At 33.2% G+C, this 23,158-nt stretch overlaps 1 protein-coding gene across 3 annotated transcripts; it reads right to left on the minus strand.

Annotated features, from left to right (window-relative positions):
* Positions 1-1,748: 1,748 nt before the first annotated feature.
* On the minus strand, positions 1,749-22,687 carry LOC144974821 (serine/threonine-protein kinase PAK 1-like). 3 transcript variants are annotated; one of them, XM_078918143.1, is made up of 8 exons: positions 22,577-22,685; positions 17,187-17,459; positions 16,292-16,562; positions 15,343-15,523; positions 14,300-14,363; positions 10,936-11,134; positions 10,271-10,548; positions 1,749-8,145 (listed from the first exon to the last, which is right to left on the minus strand). In XM_078918143.1, exons 2-8 carry the CDS (start codon positions 17,384-17,386, stop codon positions 7,824-7,826), a joined length of 1,515 nt encoding a protein of 504 aa, XP_078774269.1. In that variant the 5' UTR covers positions 17,387-17,459; positions 22,577-22,685; the 3' UTR covers positions 1,749-7,823. The 3 variants fall into 3 exon arrangements, with proteins under 3 accessions (XP_078774269.1, XP_078774268.1, XP_078774270.1); XM_078918142.1 differs by having other exon boundaries at positions 4,839-8,145; positions 17,187-17,453; positions 22,577-22,687; XM_078918144.1 differs by having other exon boundaries at positions 4,839-8,145; positions 17,187-17,453; positions 22,581-22,675.
* Positions 22,688-23,158: the final 471 nt, after the last annotated feature.

A 23,158-nucleotide genomic window follows, 5' to 3' on the forward strand; every position in this document is an offset into this window, starting at 1 on the left:
TGAAGGATTTTATTGATTTGCCTTATCATTTCAATAAAATAATTATACAAATAACAGAGGAAGAAGAAGAAGGAGAAGAAGAAGAAGAAGAAGAAGAAGAAGAAGAAGAAGAAGAAGAAGAAGAAGAAGAAGAAGAAGAAGAAGAAGAAGAAGAAGAAGAAGAAGAAGAAGAAGAAGAAGAAGAAAAAGAAGAAGAAGAAGAAGAAGAAGAAGAAGAAGAAGAAGAAGAAGAAGAAGAAGAAGAAGAAGAAGAAGAAGATGTTTGTTTGTTTTTAAGGGTTTTACGGCGCTTGCAACACATTAAGGTCATATAAGCGCCAGTAAAAAGGAAGAAAATGGGATAGTAAAAAGTTATAGAATTACAATTAAAGCACAAAAGAAAAGGTAAGACAAAGGGGAATTGGTTCAAATAGGGAACAGATGTAGATTCCAAGAGCACACCGTCAAAGTACTTAGTTTGAGATCACCTAAAAGTCTCATCCTGACACAAGCACAGGTCCCAACTAAGAGGATTACACTCAAATGTTTACCAATCATATAATATAACATGTAAACTAAACATAATACAATGCATAACAGAGAGATGATTTACAAGGAAAAAAAAATATCATCTCCCAAAACTATAACTATACATTCGACTGTTTCCCTCCCAGTCAAAGACTCCGGCAAGGATCAGGACAAAACTAAGTAATCTCATTCCAAGACAATTCAGGAAACAATTGGAAAACGGGTATGGGGGGATAGAAGACACAGCATGTACCTCCCTGAAGAAGAAGAAGAAGAAGAAGAAGAAGAAGAGAAGAAGAAGAAGAAGAAGAAGAAGAAGAAGAAGAAGAAGAAAAAGAAGAAGAAGAAGAAGAAGAAGAAGAAGAAGAAGAAGAAGAAGAAGAAGAAGAAGAAGAAGAAGAAGAAGAAGAAGAAGAAGAAGAAGAAGAAGAAGAAGAAGAAGAAGAAGAAGAAGAAAAAGAAGAAGAAGAAAAAAAAGAAGAAAAAGAAGAAAAAGAACATCTCCCAAATTGTTAGCTTGTTTCACCTTCAAACTCTCTGTTAAAACAGCAATTTCAGCATTCCATCCCAGATCACGGAGAATAACTCTTCAGGAAATAACAGATTGAAGAAAGAGGATTAGATAAGACAAAGTGTTTAATCTCAAGGAAAAATGCTCCAGATCACCTAAACAAAAAGGCAAGACAAAATACAAAGAAAAACAAAAACGAAACACATCGTGAGAATGAAGAATGAAAAATCACATAATAATTTAACAAGCATGTGAAATATTTCAAGATTTAATATTGCCATTCACAATGGGAGAGACATCCATATCATTATTTGCAACATCTTTTTAAGCTTTAATGACAGGATTCAATTTCTTTCAAATCATAAATCCTATTATTCATCTGGTAATAACAATAAACCTGTTGATTTTCACTAAAACAGCTGCAACGGCAATGCAAATAGGGATTCACAGAAGCCAAAGTCACATTGCAGTTACTTCTTTCTTAGTGAAAAAAAATCATAAAGTGATGTCAGCTTTGATCTTATCCTGCATGAAAGGGTTAAGTGAAAACCTGTCTGAATTAGGCTGGAAATGTTATGTGGTTGAGCAATTTTGATTTTGTTAATTTATTCAATTACAAAAGATTGATGAAAAAGAAAAGAGCTGGAATCAAATCAAAAAAATAATACAAAACACTATATTGAGTGATGAAAGACTAATGGTGCCACAAAAGTGACCACAAATTTTCATATTTTCTTATGCTAGAAATCAATTACTTCTCAGCAATCCCTTTGCTAACCGAAACATTCAATAACTCCATTGCATCCTTTTGAAATTGATCTATGATTCTATTTTTCTTCTTTTGTTTTTTTTCTTCTTTTTATTTTGACATAGGGTCTATGATTTTCTGTCTCAAATTTGAGTATTTTAAAATATTTTTATTTGATAACCTCAGGTAATCCAAACTGGCATGGCTATATATAGCAAAAACTGGCAAGTAGGTATTGTAATGACACCATTGCCTTTAAACATTACTTTTTCAATGTTCAAAGCAAAGTTAAATTTAAGAGCGCCAATATAATGGTGAACTTTTTGTTTGTTTGTTTGTTGCTTTAGGTCTCTTCCAACACAATTGAGGTTATATGAGAGACCGCTGAAACAAAAAAACAAGCAATCTAACAAAAATAGTACAAATGTAAATCAAAATCATAACCTAAAGATATCATAAGCTAAATTATAAATAACCAAGAACAAACAGGCAGAAGATTTACAGAAAAAAAAATATCCCCTGTCAAAAATACAATCACAAACCAAAGAAGCAGGATAGGCTAGTAAAGAGAAGAAGAAACGACATCACTATCGGATCGTACACCCATGCGAACATCATAGGTATATGATTCAAGGGTGATGCTCCCATCCAACCACCCGCAAATGGTGAACTATACAATTCATAACAAAAAGAATCTATAAATATTTTCCAGTCACCCATTAATACTTTTAATTAATTAAAAAAGATCATTACAAATCAATGAATTCAATGAATAAACCAATTGATGGAAGTAAATTCAAACTGCGATCATTAAAGCACCAAATTAAGAGAAATCAATGTTATATGGAAATTTTTCCCACTCCTGATTTTAAATTTAAAAACATTTGATATACAAAATTTGAGCGGTATATTCACATATAACAGGGAAAAAAGGTTTAACTAAAAGTCCGTAACATTTGATGACAAGAGTTAAAATACCAGAAGGTTTAAATTCAAGTGTTTCATAACGATAAAATACAAGATTCTTTTCAGCACCCACCAGTACAACCAATTCATGAAAAAAAAAAAAAGAATTTAATTCCATTTTTTATAGATTTGTTTTTGTAAAAACAGAAAAATACCATGTTTCAAACTATCATAAAGAAAATAATCTAAAGCAGACATAAGCACAAAATATGGTTGACCTGAAGAGTCTCGAATATTGTATATATGTCAAAAATTTCTCTACCTCTTTTAAAGAAACATAAAATTCAGATCATAAATATTGATAATATATTTTTGAACAAATCTAGCCAATGGACATTACAAACAATCCTTTCTTAGTTTTTTAAAAAAACATACAGAATCAGACAAGACATGACAAATATTATTCTCTTCCACTTTGTCTTATTTGTGACACATTTAAGTAATTTCAGCACCAGCAAAAAGGAAAGAATGGGATAGTCAAAAAAGTTATAAACTTACAATTGAAAGCACACGAGAAAAAGTAAGACAAAGGAGGAGGGTTCAAATAAGAAGCAGATGTAGATTCCAAGAACAGACTATCAGTGCACTTAGTTTGAGATCATCAAAAGTCTCATCCAAACACAAATACAGGTCCCCACTATGAGGAATACTCTCAATTGTTCACAAACCATTATAAAATAAACAAAAAAAAAAGTAACAGTACAGAGAAATGATTTACAAGGAAAAAAATATAATCTCCCAAAACTGTAACTATACATTAGACTGTTTCCCTCCCAGTCAAGAACTCCGGCCAGAGCCAAAAAGCAACTTAGAAAACAGATATAGGGGTATAGAAGACACTGTAAGTGACCTCCCTGTCCCACTATGGGCACCCAGTTTCTCTTATTTTTTAAATGGCTTTGTTGATGAATATTAATTATCAGTGACTGAATCTGACTTGCTCTATAATCTTCTTCTCCTTATTCAAATAACCCAGTGACACAGTCAAACCGTGTATTACTGTCAATATGCATTGACACAATCATGTTGATAAACAGTATTTACATTAATATTCTTCAATTTGACCTGTTGATTCATCCTCAGTCTATTTATATTCTTTAAAAAGCAGGTGAATAAACATTCTGTTGACTTAGTTTCAAGAAAACTGTGACCTTATTGTATATAAATCAACCACAAGACTGAGGATAATAACCTAAATTTGATAAATATTGCAATTTTTTCATCGTCATTTCATTTTAAAAACGACAGACAGCCAAAAACAACACTCAGAATATCTAAATAGATCCAGAGTTCGTCAATGCATGCCATACTCTCGAGTTCGAGAGACTTGATAACAAATAAGCTTAAGCTTGTCTGCTTGTCTCCTTTCATTTTCAACTCATCTTCCTATTCTTTAAATATACCTTTTATTCTGGATGCTCCATATGGCTGTCTCTGACTTAAGAAGCTGTTCCAACATGAAGTAGAGGGTTAGAAGAGATAGGAAGGGTGTAGAATGATGTTAAACTGTAAATCTCACTGACCAAAACAGCCAATGTTCTGAGGGGAATTCCACCTACCAGACTATGCTGTTTCCAGCACACACCTACACACAACAGTAATTACATTAAAAAATAAACATTAAAAACACGCACACACACAAGCTGACCCCCCCCCCCCCTCAACGACAAAATCCTAAACCTAGGGTTTGAGTAAAACCAAACTATCCTACACAAGGACAAGAATGGAATGCCATATCATACATGGAAGAGAACAACCGGAAGATAAAAAGTCAGTAACAACAGCTTACTTGACCCATAGTTGACTATGGTTGAGTACAAAACAGGCAATAATATAGCCATCCTAAAAAGAAAAACATGACAGTATCGTACAACCAACTACCAGTTAACATAGCTAATAAAGCCTACTCCAAAGAAAAGTTCCATTTCATATACAGCTATTGATTATTTCAAGGATAAACATCTTGAATTTGATTTTACAAAAATATGTAATATCTGACATGGCAGGTTTTTTTTTTGCATCGCTTGCGGCTGCAAAAAATCGCACAATAAATCACTGATTTGCACTGCGGCCGCGAAAGTAGTTTCCCTTTGCTATGCTCTCGTGTTTCTTTTTCTATTGATGCCCAATGCCTCCACGTTCATTTTCAGTCTTGTAAATCATCTCTCTGTTATGTACTGTATTATTTTTGTTTTACAATTGTGTGTACTCCTTTTAGTGGTTGTGTCAGGATGAAACATTTAGATAGTCTCAAAATAAGTATCTGGATGTGTGTTCTTGGAATCTACATCTCTTTCCTATTTGAACTCATTCCCATTTGTCTTCTTTTTCTTGGGTCCTTTAATTGTAATTCTAGAACTTTTTACTATCCCATTTTCTTCCTTTTTATTGGTGCTGATATGACCATACACTTGTTGCAAGCACTGTAAAACTCTTAAAAACAAACAAATAACTTTCTCTTTCATGAACAAATTATGGGTTTTTAGGAAAATTTATAGCAAATTTTGGAATGTTTTTTTTGTTGCAAATTTTGCTGTTTTTAGCTTGCAAAATTGGGGATTTTTTTTTCCGCAAAAAAACTACCATGTCAGTAATATCCCATGAGCAGTTTCTTTCACAGCAAGCTGGAGTTAAAACGTACCCATATCAGTTGACAAAATAGTATGGAAACTGAGAAACTTAAACTGGCATTGATGGGAATGAATTAAATGTTTTCCATGGAATAAACAAGTAGTTAACATAAGTTGAGATAATTGTACAAAACATTATAAACATCTTTAAAAAAACAAAACTTGTGTCAATAATATATACAATGGCCATCAGAAATTAACGAAACTTAAACAAGAGATGATAATACATAAATATTTTATCAACAGTGATGCAATATGAATCCAAGAAATAAAAGAAAATATACAATCTTTAAATTAATTATCTCTGCCACTTATTTCTCTTCTCTACCAATTCAGATAAAATTCTATGATTAAGTACAGGGGACAAGATTTTATTCTAAAACTTCAAATCGAGTACCAATATCGTTACCAATCATTTCAATGACTGAACCTTTTACTTTTAAAAAGCATATTTTATCATTAACTTTCATAAGGAAACAATGATACCTTGACAATTGCTCCTGAATAAACTCATATCACTCCTTACATAAATATAATCTTATCAGACTTTAAAGTTTTATATTAGGAAGAAAAAAAATCCATGTGCAAAGTTGAGTAATAACAAATTTGATTCTATTACTCAACGATTTAGTTATCTTTCCTCTGACTTTGTCTATATTGTGAATGCAATGACCTATTTTCTGATACAATGGCAAACATTTCACCTTGATAAAAAATAAAAATGAAGAAGTCCTCAACCACAAAAACATTTAAGTGAAATACCAAACACATTAAAGACTACTGTAGATACATCAGAATCTGATGCCACAATGACATTTAGAGCTGTCATACATCACACACTTTTGGAGGGAATCAGTTGAAGTATTTCTTGGAGACACTGTTTGCATAATAAAAATACAGCATATATGAAGAGGCTTCGGTAATCAGTATAGTGATTTATAACTGAACCATGCCCTTTGGCAATTTTAGCCATCAAAATATCAGTAAATGCACTTGATATTGTTTGCAGACCAGTGATATGCACAAAACAAAAACAAACTCTTTTCAAAGAATCTTAATCATTACATTGGATTTATAAGCCTGATATTTTTTACTCTTTATATCTATGCATTAACATAGTTTATTTTTAAAAAATAATAATTTCATTCTTTCCTTCAGTAGTACTAGAAGTGCCAGGAATGCTTTTGATAGGATATATAAAAGAAGTGGAACGACATGACAGAGGAAATATTTCACAAAGTAGGCAAATGAAGTGTTCTTATCATTATCTTACTCATATATCTACTTTCATGACAAGTTGTCCACAATCTAAATTCACAGACTATTCCAAATAATACACCATATAACAGGTACATAATAAAGCATATCATTTTGTCAACAAAAACCATGCTTCAAGTTAAATTAAATTAAAGATATGTGACAGAGAATATTAAAAAATCATTATTTGTGACCACATCTTCCTGCCCCAGTCTGTACTATGCATGGATGACTGGAACCAAAGATTACATTTTCAGTCAAAATGATCAGAAATATAGTAATAGTATTTGAGCTTTTAACAGTTTACCCCCCCCCCCCCCCCCCCCCCCCCCAATTCCCCTCAATAAAAGTAGGTTTATTTATTTTATATAAATATCATAATTAAGACCTAAAGATTAACTTTCACCGTCATGTTTACTCCCAATATAGTGAGACATTCATTTTGTAACCAAAAATATAAAGTCATTAATATATCAATCTGACAACTCTTACTTTGACCAGAAAAAGAAAAAATTAAAAAAAAAAACAAACAAAACAAAAAAACAACTGGTGTAGTCAAAAGTGAAAAATTATTACACATGACACATTATCTCAATGGTTGCGTTACTTCTACAATTCGTTTTCTATATCTAATATATTTTTCTTCACTCTTTGGTCAGGAGAAAAGAATACAAGCAAAGTGACAATGGAGAAGATTTTTAATTTGTAACCCACCACTTCAATATGGTATTATATCATGGTGAAACCCAATGCTGAAGATTAATACCAAAGCTTTAAGTCATGATGTTTGACTTTTATTGACAAGAAAATAAAATAAATCATTTCAACTTTGATTTTCGAAGTCTCTTTCGCCACGACATAATACCAGACAAAGACACAGGGCTACAATTTAGATCAGATGGAATAAATGTTTCATTTAGTAGAGTGTCAATACAACAGAGACTACTGTAATAGAGCATTCAATTGACCATACTAGATCATACAATATGCACAAAATTCATCTCGCTCTCTCTCTCTTTACACCCCACCCCTTCTCTCTTCTTGTACATAGAATAGAACCTTACGCAAGCACTCTGACAAAACACATGCCTGTGCACAAAAGAAGTGCAACAAAATGCTGTTACCTCTTATGCATAAATATCACCTATTCATCATTATCACATTCAACCCAATCATATTCCATTTTTATAAACATTATAATTATTCACGACTTGCCCATAGCCTGTCGAGCAGCAGCAATCAAAGGCCTTAGCGTTGTTAGAGGCATTGACTTTTTCATGAGAGGATGCTCTAACAGCTCAGCTGGGGATGCTCTTGTCTCCACATCGACTTCCAAGCAACGATGAATAAAATCCTTTAACTCAACAGATAATTTATGTTCATCTTTGATATCTGGCTTGCCTTTCGTTGCGATTCTATAAATGGCTTTAAGGGGAGTCTCATTCAGGTATGGGGGTTCCCCTTCCAACATTTCAATGATCATGATTCCTAAACTCCAAATGTCCACTTTACTGCCATACTGTTTTCTGTAAGTGCAGAATTTAGTGAAAATATTGTAGAATAAGTAAAAATGTTAACATAATTTAAGTACAAATTGAGTCAGACGAAACAATCAGCATTCCAAATTATGAACATTGACAGCTTAAAAAAAAACAAAAAAAAAAAAACAGGCAGAAAGAAAAGAAAAAAATTAAATAAATCTATAGGAAACACATTTTTAAAAAACATTTTTAAAGGACCATTTAAAGAAAAACAAGTTAAAAAAAACAACAATACAAACCACAAGCTTTTTTTTTAAAATCAGTGTTTATTGTTTTAAGGTGATGTTTAACCCATCGTGGACACAACACTAGACTGGATTATTATTAATCAGACATATCGCATCCTTATTTTCTTCAGTTTTTACAGTTTATGATATTTCATTCATCATTTAAGTCAATATTGTCAAGATTAGAAAATTGAATTCATCATAATTGGATCAGTGAGCCTATGTCTTTTCTGATGGAGATGGACGTTTTAAGTTCATGATCTTATCCATATTGTGCATGACAATATATTTTTAAAAAAATGACTTTTCAATCCTCATACTCCTTCCTGTGATTTTACCAACCTATTGGATTACTTTCACATATTGGCATACATTTGCATATTATTTCTGTTTACTGGTATTGTAATAGTAGGGATCATTATCCCTCGGTTGGGAAAGAGATTTACATTACGACAATATGGGTTTCACATAGCATTGGCATCAGCACTGACCCTTCTTTTATCCCACTCTTCAATTTCTTTGTGCTCTATAATTTACAGTTACTATTATAATTCAAATTTCGCACTTCAGTCAACCTTAGTTGCCATCAATCTTCTCAACTAGATATGCCAAGAACTTTTCTCCACTCCTATACTGTTTTTGTTATTGCTGAAGAATGGTTTTAATCCCAAAACATTCAGGTGTTTAGTACTCAGTTCTTTTTTCAAGCTGTGACATTCACTTTTTTTTCACACAACTTTCCAGTCTCATTTGTGCCCACACAATGTCCTATATTTCATTAAATGTTGTCCCTCCAGTTTCCTTCCCTCTCACTCCTGACTGTTAATTAAAGTAAACAATCCACCACCAATGAAGGGAAGACCATTGTTTGGGTAAATGATAACATACAAGACTAAGAGAAACGGCCATTAATCATCCCTGCAGGTAGATTTTACCACTTGGGCATTTTTGTTTTTCACAATATACAGTGGTTAAGATTTCAATGCTTTAACCCTCACCTTACCAACTGTAGGAAAATCGTCACATTTGTTACGATACAAACAACAGTTTTCTTATTAAGATTTGTTTTATAAATCACAAAATTTGAAGAAAAATCTTTATTATATTTACAAAATACTTAATGTCGTTCTGTAATAGTTGTTTTCCTCAACAAAATTATATATAGTACAGTTCCTCATTGATTAAAATTCAATTTGTGCGTTGAGTCGGAATGACATTTTAGTAAAAATCTTGAAAACGGTTGAAGAGGAGAGAGTTGATCGATACAAAAAAAAATAAAAAATAAATAAAAGTTTTCCAACGTGCATATATATATATATATATATATATATATATATATTATATATATATATATATATATATATATATATATATATATATATATATATATATATATATATGTTGGTAGTATATAAGTATAGATAGTCAGAACTTATATCTAGACATATTGTCTTGTTATATATATATATATATATATATATATATATATATATAATATATATATATAACAAGACAATATGTCTAGATTAAGTTCTGACTATCTATACTTATATACTACCAACATATATATATATATATATATATATATATATATATATATATATATATATGTTGGTAGTATATAAGTATAGATAGTCAGAACTTAATCTAGACATATTGTCTTGTTATATATATATATATATATGCACGTTGGAAAACTTTTATTTATTTATTTATTTTTTTTTTTTGTATCGATCATATATATCGTATATATATATATATAACAAGACAATATGTCTAGATTAAGTTCTGACTATCTATACTTATATACTACCAACATTTGCCACTGTAGTCATTGTACATGACCGAGGTAATCTAGAATTTATCTAAGTTCAAACACTCACCTTGAGACAACTTCTGGAGCCATCCAATAAGGGGTTCCCACCATTGTGTCACGCTTGCCCTTCTCTGAGCTTAGTTGAGCACAGAAGCCGAAATCTGTTAGTTTGACAGCACCCACCATGCCAAGGAGGACATTGTCACTCTTGATGTCTCGATGAATTATGCTTCTGCTATGGAGGAACTCGAGTGCTTTGAGGCACTCTTGACATACTGCAGCAATCTGCCCTTCCTTCATTATAGTTTCTGTCACTACATCTGTCAGGGCCCCACCATCGAGGTACTGGTTTAGGTAGTAAGGAAAAGGTAAAGGTCATGAAAATCTGATGTCATTGTGTGTGTTGGGGGGGGGGGGGGGAGAAGGAGGAGAGAGAGAGAGAGAGAGAGAGAGAGAGAGAGAGAGAGAGAGAGAGAGAGAGAGAGAGAGAGAGAGAGAGAGAGAGAGAGAGAGAGAGAATAAAAACATAAACTGGATGTGTATACATGCAAATCAAATATATGAAAAATAAATAAATTAAAATACAAGAAATGAAATTAACACATGGTAAACCAGCATAAGAGAAACAGAAAAAAAATCACTTGAAAAGATATATTTAGAAAAAGTGGAATGAAATAAGATTGATTGTAAAATTCACAGATCAGCAGATGATTAGACTCAACTTCAATTTACCTCCATAACAACCCATAGTTCTTGATCGACATAATAACAATCCAGAAAGTTGACAATGTTATCATGACGATATGACTTCATGACCTCAATTTCTGTGATGATGAGTTCCTTCTTCGGTTGGTTATTGAGATCCATCATTTTGATTGCGACCACTGCATCTGATTCGATACACTTGGCCATGCACACCATACCAGATGCTCTGTCAAGGCAAAAAAGAATTTAAATTGAGATTATGGTAACATTAAAAATAACGGCATCACAGATTCATTAAAAAAAAAAAAAGACAACATATCAACACCGAAGTACAGGAAGAAAATAGGAAAACCCTCTTACTAGTAGACCCAACAGCCACCCACAAATCTAGAATTACAATAAATAAATGTTTAAAAAAGGATATTTTTAAACTGTACATAAAAACCATATCCTCCTAACTTCAACTAGTAGCAGTTTTAGAGCCCTCTGTGCTAAAAGGATGTGATAAATTGTTGCTACCCATTGGATAGAATGCCAGTCTATTGCAAAGTGCTTTTCACCAAATCTAAAAAGTCCTATTACTCAATTAGCGTAATATCCACTAAATAAGCTCACAGAGCTTTACAAGAGCTCCCTAGCCAACAATAACGCTTAACATGTAGGACGAGACATGACACCTGTTACGCGGTATGACAATTCTTTTTTTCCAATAAAGACACAGCTGTTAACGGACAGGTACTCATTCTATAACCGAGTACGATGAGAGAATGTGAGTATAGAAAATTTTCTAAGAACTCAACTATGTGCTGCTCAAAAGTGGGATGATGGCAAGTGTCATACCAAAAGACCACATTGCTGGATAAAAAGAGGAGTTAGAATAAAATCTAGACTCAACAAGGCCACATTCCAGTCCATCATGACTCAAATTTCCTACCAATTGAGATATATTGGGGCCGCCATTGTCATCAAAGGATCATATACGATTGATTCAAAATTACTCGTACAGGTGACCTAAAAATTGAGCAATGAATTCATTTTATTCGTATTTTGCACTTCCGCATAGCTGTCAACTTTTCAAAAATAAAATAAGGAACGCTCATTTGGCCGGGGATGAGGTGACGACGTGTGCCCCCCCCCCCCCCCCCTCATCGAATCGCAACATATAAAAGTCAGCCTTTTTAATTACTATTACTAACAAGTTTGAGATAACAGAGGCTAGTCCAAATTAGTACCAGCACATTTGAATCGTTACAATGACACTTTCCACAATGAGATCAAGATTTCAGAAGAGACAATATAAAGAAAGAATTCAACTGCCTCAACTTTGATAAGGACCAATACACAAGAAGCACAATTGTAAAATAAATGAAATAACTTAGGATGGTTAGAAATGCATAACTGCCAACCGTTTTGGGTTTAAAAAATAGGTGAGTTCGCTAAAAAGTAGGCGATTTTCTTTCATGCAACATAATGGTCTTTAAGTAGTACACAATAATAGTAGTTATAGTAAAATGCACCTCTAAATATTGGAGAATTCCTACTTCTTTACTTTGACAAGATAAACACACCTAAAAATGGAGTACACTTATTTTTCTTGAACCTAAACCGTTAAAAAAGCTTGCTTGAAAAAAAATAACTCAAAATCAAATGAAGATGTCTTTTTAAAGGGATTAAATTTATATTTCGTAAATCATTAAAGGGAAATAATCATTGTCATGTTTAATCTATATAAGCAATTGATTTTCTGATTGAATACCTTCCAATCAAAGATGTGGATTTAATTTTATTTTTAATTAAAATAATATTTGTAACAAATAGTGAAAGTATCAATACTGTCTTAGAATAATAAAAGTTATCGAGGCTAACATCCTATTCTATGCAAATCTCCAATACATTATGAAAGGTTTGAGTAAAAAACAAGCGTCATATAAACAACTGGAATTTTTTTTAATAGTTGAAAATCATTTAGATAGAGGCATAATTCAAATTCAAGAGCTACACAGGAATGGAGATTATGCTGTGCTGATTTAAACCCTGCTCATCCTCTCTCATTGGACACCAATAATAATAATAATAATAACAATAATAGTAGTAGTAATAGTAATAATAAAGGATCAATTATAATAATTCATTAGGCCTTGTTTACCACAAATTAGTCAAAAATTACAAAATACGGATTTTGAACTAAAAATAAGGACTTATGGACTCAGGCAGTCAAATACGGAACAAATCCGTTTTTAACGGAACGGTTGGCAGCTATGACTTCCGCAACCAGCTGATAACAATATCATTATCAGTGATAAGAGATGTTTCAATGTCAATGTTTTGCTGTCACTTTATCATGTTACATTCAGTTATCATCCCTTCCAATCATGTAAAAATTTTTTTTAATGTTTCCTCCATGCACTGTGTGACATGTAAAACTGACAGCAATAATTCCTCTAAGACTATACAACTTGGTAGCATGTAATTTAAAATTAGATTGCCAAATTGGGACAGTCCTGATCTTATCAGGCCAGTTGGCTGCTATGCCTTTGCATGTAAGATGAGTTTCCTATTGTCTAGGCTATTGAAATAATCATATACGCCTTATTTTCAGTCTATCAGATCATGGGACTTATAGTCCGATGCGACTAATACTAGTATTTCGTGTCAGCCACGTGTGTAGGCATCATTTATTTTGTTTTGATATTGTACTGAATAAACGACAGAAATCAAACATCACTAATGGAAGTATTTTACCTAGTCCATGCCAGCCAAGTGTGTAACTTTCATGGTGGTTGTTATGATATTGTAATAAACAAATGCTGACTGAAAATCACACATAGCTAATGGTTTGTTTTATTTTCTTCCTTGTCCGTGTCAGCCAAGTGGGTGTGGCTTCATGACAATGTAAGAAATAAATGATGACTGAAATCACACAATGGTTCCTGTCAGCCTTTCCAGAACCAGAATTTCCTACACAGCATGTCTGAGTGAAGCTCAAAAACATAATGTTTTTGTTTACACTAATGACAATACCGGCCATGTAGACACAAGAATTTACATTATTTAAATGCAGGGTTGTCAATTCAGGAGGAAAACAATTACTGAACTTTTACGCAAACATATCTGTTGCATACCTATCAGGACACTGTTCTCCAGTAAAAAGACATTAAGTTCTTACATTTTCTGTTCAACACGTGACTGGAAAATATAGGTTTTTAAAAAATAGTGAATTCTGTAAATATACGAAAAATTGACAACCTTGTAAATAGTTTATATCCCAGAGAGACTTATGGTAAGATAAAATTGATTTTACAAAAATAAAATAAAATGGTTCGGCTTATAGTCCGATTCGCCTTATAATCCGGAAAATATGGTAATCATTTAAACCAATGACACTGCTCACCCTGAGCCCAGCTTCTGTTTGATGTCATACTTGTCTTGAGCATTTCCAGAGGAGGACATATTTTCTGATGATTAAAATAAATAAACATATTAAAAAGAAGAGAATGGGTGCACACAATGTGAGAATATCACTGCTTTTTCACCATCAATAACCCTCACAATTTTAGTCTTTCAACACAAGCAAAGGGAAAGATGAAGGAAAAAAAATTAAAAATAACAGATCTGCACCTACAAGCACCCAATAAAATGCAAGATAAAGACGACTAGATTCAATAGAGACTAAAAGTGAATTCAATAATAATACATCCATATTTCTAGTTTGAGATTGTCTCAAAATCCTATCAAAAAACCAGCACAGGATTTAACCAAGAGGAACACACTTGACTCAGATGGTAATATAATACCAATCAAGACACAAATAAATATACACCATGCTAAATGTTGGTCATTTACAAATTGAAAACAATTAGGATGTCATTATACTTTTTAAACAGACAACTACTGTTACCTACCAGGTAAAAAGTAATAAACAAAAATGAATATAACATCTTCAAAAAAGAACAAAATACCTAACATGGAACGTTTCGGGCTCAATACCCTTTTTCATCCAACAACAAAACAATGAAAACATAAATACAGTACTAAAAAACCAGATTAAACGACCATTCTTTTTGTTATATTCAATTTTGTTTATTACTTTTTACAGTCCACAGCTCCTAGTGGCTTGGTATCACTTTTACATGCCAGGCACTCATTTTAAACTAAAGTATGGTAAGAAAATTGATTGAAGAGCCTTTATATAGATAGAACGAAGTTGACATCACTCAGGTCTTTGTTGTTTTCCACCATATTTTATGAGAAGTTCTTATAAATTGTATCAATTAGACAATAAAAGTTCGAGGTTACACATAGTTTTGTGTGTTGGTCACTTATATATCTGGCTGGCAATGTTCTGAGCTTCTACAGTTGGGCTCAAACTCGCAAGCTGAAAGTCATATCACTCAATCATAAAATTGAGAGAAACATAACAGATAAAATACTTACTTAATACTGTATTAATTTCACTATCAGTCATGGCTTTCTTTTGTGATCGAGGTCTACGGACTGCAACTTCCTCCTCTCCATCTGTTGTGTCAAGGGCTGCCACACCATCTGTTGCATTTTCAACTGTTGGTGATGTTTTCACTGGGGTAGTTGGCTTGGGGGCTACTTTAGGGGTTGTGTCCTGAATGAAACATGAATAAAAAATATATGATTGAGGCTGTGAGCAATATATTATAAACTTTATTCTTTATCTTGTCTAGACAAGAAATTACTGGTGGCATTTGATATATCAACTAAAACAGATCTGCCAATCTTAAAAGTCAGGAAACAGGATGAAACAAGAAAAACAAGTCTTAAACAAAACAAAAACAAAAAAACAATACAAAAGCTTAAAAAAGAACAAAAGGAAGGAAGAAAAAAAAAACCCTAAAAGAAACACAACAATCAAACAGAAAAAAATCACCCCCTTCTCCACCCTAGTATTTTTATTGCTTCATCAGAAACCATAATAAAAAAAATAAAAAAATGTTACCACTGATTTTGTTTTCCTGTATTTCAATTCTTTTTTCAAAATGCCGTCAAAGTGAATTCTCAAAGGAATCATGACATAAATAATCAAACCTATGTGATGAAATTCAGATGAAATACACCACACGCAATTCTGAAATACTTTAAGAAATGTGCACTGAACACTTTTATAATCATTTTATAGGACATCATTTTAAAATTGTAATGCGATGGTACATCCTGTTTTTAGAATGCATGTGTTTAAACATATGCATTGTTTTATCTTAATTAAAAATCCCCTTTGGAGACAATGCCCTATGATGCTGTAGCGATTTTATTTTCAAGGAATATCCGGACAGCCAATACCGAATTCAAGATGTTTCTTGTTATATTTCAAGCAGAAGAAAAAGTAAAGATTAATCAATGCAAGTAATATCCTCACCACTTTATCGACTGGTTCAGGCTTTCCTTTAGTGCCATCTTCTTTGAATACATTAGTTTCCTCGCTCACTTCTGCACTTGCGACTTGGTCTTTTTCTGAGCCATATGACGACCTCTCCTCATCTGTCCCTGATTCTAAAAGTTCATCAGATTCTCGTATAGTATTTGCCACTAACATGAACTTTCCAGAAGATGGCCCTTTCTTTATGGAAGCTGTGTATGTTTTTAGGGAGTTGACCACAGCTTCTGGGTTAGCTTCCTGTTCAGTTTTTCTGTAATGAATTAAATATAAACGAATGGAATATTTTGAGGATACTAAACATCTCATTGAATGTACCACTCAAACAACTTATTATATGTTGCACACACAGCAAACATCACTGTACATTGTCTGACATGAATGCTTATCATTTTTTTCTTGAAATCCTCCCTTGAGCCATTAAGATAGTGGAGCTGGAACTTGTATCTCAATTTTTGTTGTGTGAAACATAATAAGATGTGCACACTACCATTTGTATTGGATGCTGGTCATTCTCATAGTTCTTTTCACCAAAAGATCAGTTACCTAATCACTGGTGGGTGGACAGGGAGTCAAAAACAATTTTTCAGTTTACACAGATTTCAAAATTAATAATTCAGTGTACACAGATCAATATATGTTTAGGTTCAGTGGGTGATCCATATGGCCACGAATCTACAATAGAGCATGCTTATAATGAACGCACTTCTAACAAATTGATGGAAATCTGATTGTAATTAGATGAATGAACTTGTGTGATCCCAGAAAACAATTGAAAAGCACCTCTAAGCACTATTCGTGGATACCGGGGCTATATTAAATAATAATAATAATAATAGTAATAATAATAAAATCTAAATGCAAATAATAATATTACGTGATATCTGATGTCTTTAAGAGATTTTCCCATGATTCAGGCAGTCCCACAAATTCTCCTTTGTCTTTGTCAAACCCAACATGATAGTTACGCTTGACGTTGAAAGGTTCTCCAATAGACATGGCTGCCTCCTCCTCTGCACCAGTTTTGTTGGAACTCGTGGAGTTCTTGTTCCTTCTAAAAATGCTCTTAAGAGGCATAGTGACTCCCTAGCTACTGGTAACTTTCAGATGTAAGGAGGTTTGAATCCAATCTTTTCAACTTCCTCTGCCTCTGAAAATGAGAAGAAACAAATTGAATTGTAAAAAAAAAGAAGATACAAATAGAATTATAAAGCTCCAATTTGAACAGCGAAAAAAAAGAACCTCTATGATGAAGATTCAATAATGCTAGTAATGGTAGAAAATGAGAGACAAAACAATAAAAATAAATTTGGATTTTGATCTTTTTCTATGACAAATCAAGTTAACTAAATAGAAGGAAGTTTTCAACTAGAGCCAGTTAAAACCAGAGATCAAGTCCATATAAAATTCCAAATTAAGAAAAATGATAGCAATTCACTTTCATTTAGTTGCAATCAGGGGTGAGAATGACTGGTCACAAAAAAGGAGGAAATTTTTCATCGTGAAGATCATGACCCATCCATGCGACCATAACCTATAAATTTGAATTTCACTAAAATTTACTGAGATGCGATCCAAAATTTGACTCGCAGCAATTTCTAACATGACTCGGTGGAATTTCAAAAGTTTAAAGTGTAATTACAACATTTGGTGGTTGTAGTAGGGATGATGATGTGGTGGTGGTTGTAGTAATAGCAGTGGTAGGGATGATGTGGTAGTGATTGTAGTAGTAGTATGGATGATGGTGTGGTGGTGGTTGTAGTAGCTGTGGTAGTAATGATGATGTGGTGGTAGTTGTAGTAGTAGTGGTGGTAGGGATGATGTTGTGGTGGTTGTAGTAGTAGTGGTGGTAGGGATGATGGTTTGGTGGTGGTGGTAGGGATGACGGTTGTAGTAGTAGTAGTGGTAGGGATGATGATGAGGTGGTGGTTGTAGTAGTGGTAGTAGGGTTGATGATGTGGTGGTGGTTGTAGTAGTAGTGGTGGTAGGGATGATGGTTTGGTGGTGGTTGTAGTAGTGGTGGTGGTAGGGATGACGGATGTAGTAGTAGTAGTAGGGATGATGATGTGGTGGTGGTTGTAGTAGTGGTGGTGGTAGGGATGACGGTTGTAGTAGTAGTAGTGGAAGGGATGATGATGAGGTGGTGGTTGTAGTAGTGGTGGTGGTAGGGATGATGGTGTGATGGTGGTATGGATGATGATGTAGTGGTGGTTGAAGTAGTAGTGGTGGTGGGGATGATGATATGATGGTGGTTGTAGTAGTGGTAGTAGGGTCGATGATGTGGTGGTAGTTGTAGTAGTAGTGGTGGTAGGGATGATGATGTGGTGGTGATTGTAATAGTAGTGGTGGTAGGGATGATGATGTGGTGGTGATTGTAATAGTAGTGGTGGTAGAGATGTTGATGTAGTGGTTTTGGTGAGTGTTTTTTTATTCAGTGATGATAATAGCAATTGTCAAAAAGGAGGAACATTTCTCGGTCTATCGATCAAACACAAGCAAAGAAACCTAGTAGTTAGTCAGCTTATAAATACAACCTAAGAATCTCTCAAATTCAAAGCCATAGTCAAAAGGTAAAAAGAAAAAAGATTAGACTAAGCCAACCACCATTGCTTTGTTCTAATATATCATCTCTATATACCAGATGATTTAATGTGGTTGCGAAAGAAAGAAAGAAAGAGAGAGAGAGAGAGAGAGAGAGAGAGAGAGAGAGAGAGAGAGAGAGAGAGAGAGAGAGAGAGAGAGAGAGGGGGAGGGGGGGAGAGGAGGAGAGACTTCTTTACCAGAATAACTTATGTATTGACCTTTTGAATTCTATATCCAAAAAAAAAAAAAGAAGAAGAAGAAGAAAAGAGAAATAGAAAGAAAGGCAAAGGGAAAAAAAAAAAAAGAGAAAGAGAGAGAGAGAGAGAGAGAGAGAGAGAGAGAGAGAGAGAGAGAGAGAGAGAGAGAGAGAGAGAGAGAGAGAGAGAGAGAGAGATTTAAAAGGCAATAGGTACCTACAACAGGGGAAAAAAATCCAGACCCATTGTCCCTCCCCTTCCCCCATGGGTGAAAGTTACTCAATGATATTAATCCTGCAAAGGCAGGTGCTCAGAAAAAAAAAATCATGCAACTACCAATAAGAGGAAAAAACAGAAGTGCGGTTAATTATATAAATGCCGGTTTTTTTCATTTTCGAATTCCCGCCAGACAAAAAAAAAACGGCGAGACCTCTTTTTCAAAAATAAAAATCCGGCCAACTTTCACCCATGCCTTCCCCTTCAACCATCAACTAACTAATCAAAGAACACTACTGGTCTTCTGTGTCTATTGTGACATCTGGTGCCATACTGTCTGGCCCAACGTCATAAAAACGGGACCGTCACTAAATTTCACGAGACTGAGCACAGGTGTCAAAATATGACATAATGGTGATTTTGTGGTTTTGAGGAAAATGTTTGACACGGCAAATTTGAAAAAGGAGGAAATGTGATGGAATGGGCGGAGATAAACTACCATTTAGGCGGAAATCCGCCTTTAGGTAGGGAGTTTAATAGAAATTCTAAATGTACCTCACACACTTGAAACCAATGTCATATGAAAGAGCTGGCAACACAGATTACAAAACAGTTTGAATTTTGTTTGTATCTTGATTAGAAATGTAGTTACGGCAGTTCAAAGTCTGAAATTTCAGACCGATTTTTACCCCAAAATTACCATTGCAAAGTTGTGACCGAAATCGCGTGATGTTAATAAAAAATGGTTAAAACAGTCAATATGGAGTTCTTATAATATATTGTATACCAAAATGTTCGTCTTATCGAGGACAATGCATTTACATTAATAAAGAGGAAGATAAACATTTCAAATTAACACATTATTACACAATATGACGCAAATGTTACATAATCAAAAACTCGGCTAGACGTAAGAAACAATTTGCTCTATCACTTTTGGATTTATCCCCAATATCTCATTGAAACAATTGCAAATAATTCCCCTCTTCTAATTAATACATAGAGAATAAAAAAGGGTTTGAGGGTATTTAAATGAAAAAAAATAAACATGTTGTGTAATGTCATAATGAGTTTATTTTTACCTATGGCAATTTAATTGCATATAAATAAAATGGTAGATTGAAAAAGTTCAAATAAATTGAAACAGATTCCCTATTATACCTAATTAGAAGGAAAGTTCTGGCTTTTAATACTTTAAAAAATCCTGCTGAACCACTTTGGGTTTATTGCTATTACATCATTTGAACTGACAATTAATATAATTTTATCCCCCCACCCCCTCCCCCCTTCTCTCTCAATATATGGGGGTGTCAAAACTAATAGAACTTCTTACCATAATAATTATTAAGGCTAAGGCCTTTAGAATATGGATACAAATGATAAACATATCTAAACATATGGGAAAGAAACTTGATGACTTGATGGCAAAGTAAAATTAAATTAAATTAAAGCAATTGGTATTTTTAAAATATCGATATTATTAATATCGGATTTCACAAAGAGAAGAAATATACGAAGTTTTAAAACAAAAACTATAAAAAGCCTATAAATAATAATAAAGTTGGAAAGTATGTATTCAAAATAAAAACATAGCAAATAATAGTACTGAAAATATTATGGACTAAATTTAACATAATACATAACTAAGTTTAAAATATCGATATGAATATCGATATCGTCCGGCAGCCATGATGAGAAGATAATGTAAACAAGGCATTTCGGCGCAGAGTTAAAAGGTGTCTGCGCATCCATATAGAGCCCTGAAATTTGGCATGAATAAAGTTTAGATGTTATTCTAAAAACAAGCGTTTAAATTTTAAAAACACACGCGGTAAATAAAAAAATAAATGCATTTGAAAATTGCCAAATTTTAACTTCATATAACTTCTGGAATTATCAATGGATTTTTCCTTAATTGGCACCATTTAAAAGGAAATTGAAAGACGAAAATAATGATATCAAAATATCTGCGATATTCCTCTTTATAACGAAGTTATGCATCTTTAATTGAACCCCCCAAAACGCGAACGGCAATTTTCGGTCACAACTTTCCTATGGGCGAGTTGGGTCAAAATTTGACTGCCACTGCTGCTGCTCACTAAACTGCCTACTTTAGGCGGAAGATTCTCAGCCCTGTGCAATGTCCAATAAATATTAATTTATTTATATTCTGAATGGAATTTATCTACATTATATAATATCAAAATAAAAGTCAAAGCGGAAGGACATCCGTAGTTTCAAAGCATGCCAAAAGATGGGATGTTTAAAAATTACCGAATCCCCCTTAACCCAAACAAAGATACTATAACCTGGTGAAACATAATGTTTGCCATCACAAGCATATATCAAAACTGATGAGAAAAACAGTCGGCCGGAGTCGTAAATGACAGCCGACTCAGCAAATTGTTGTTGAAATAAGAAAAAGCAAACGACTTATTATAAAAATGAAATATATCTTAAGTATTAATAAAATACTATTATTGGACATAGCAACTAAATGAAAGTCCATAAAATGGCTACAAGAGTAAGTAGGTAATATAATAAGTCCTCCCTATAAAAATATTATTTGAACTGATGGGCAATTAATAATTGTAATTTGTCATGTGGGCCATCTGCCTGACATGCTCAGTCTGTTCCAACAATGAAACGGTTAACGGTTAACGTCAACGTTAGAGAATAACTTTCCCTTTCGTTCGTAAGTAAAATATCCACAGACACAGATCACCTTCACAACCACTCAACTCACAACTTGATTTTAATCATCATCACGTTCACCTTCTCATCGAACATGATGGACCTCGGTCTAGACTAAGTATTGAGTCTAAGTAAGTAATCATAAGTCGTAAGCCTAAGCAATCTGAATCTGACAACTCAATTCATTCTAATTAGATAATAGTAGTCAGTGCTGAGCACAGAAGTTTTCGTATGGAACATACAGAATTTAAAAAAGCACCAAGATAATGCTAAGCACCAAAAGCCAAAAGTGTTTATCCTTAACGCTAAACAAAGGATGATTCCATGATTCATGGTACCGACGCATTGGCCTCATATCACTTATCATTATCAGTCAGTCACACCACTACTGTGACAACAGAGTCAACTCACACACTCACACTCACAAATAAACATCGAAACCGCAATACACGGAAGTAAACATGGTTCGAAAAAAAATGAGATGCGAAGGTAGACATTAAACAACAATTATGTTTATAACATATCGTTGCTTGATATTTCTAATGAAAGAGTACAAGTAACATAAACAATAGTTTACATGCTTTGTATTCTTGTTGCCGTGGCATGAAACAGAAAGAATAGATACACCCAGGAAGCGAAAGCTTGAAAAACTTTGCGAAGTAGGTGAATTATTCCCATAATTCACTATAATGGAGGATGCCTTCATAGTTTTTAAGGTTCGCATTATTATTGGAAAAGTAATAGACTTCGAGACTCCTATGTCAATGAAACAAAAATGTGGACATGACAGATAAAATAGATAAAATGAAATAAGATGAAATAATTAAGTAAGTAATTAAAAGATAAATACAAAAATATTATTGATTATATGCGTGATTTAAACCTACCAATATAGCTCGTTTCTTTCTTTTTAAAAAAAATGTTAGTGTATTCTTCAATTTATTTATCTATTTATTTATATTTTAAAATTAATTGATTAATTTATTTACATGTTTATCTATTTATTTATTTATCGTTTACTTATTTAATTATTTATTCATTCATTATTATTTACCGAATTTACTTACATATTTAATGCTAATCGACATTGGTAGCGCTTTGTACTCACAAACATATGCTGTTTTCAGAGGGACAAAATCAGTCGTACGTATTGTTTTTT

This window comes from Berghia stephanieae, chromosome 6 (genome assembly GCF_034508935.2).
Source record: "Berghia stephanieae isolate SIO BIC M18660-M18661 chromosome 6, UCSD_Bste_1.3, whole genome shotgun sequence".
NCBI lineage: Eukaryota > Metazoa > Mollusca > Gastropoda > Nudibranchia > Aeolidiidae > Berghia > Berghia stephanieae.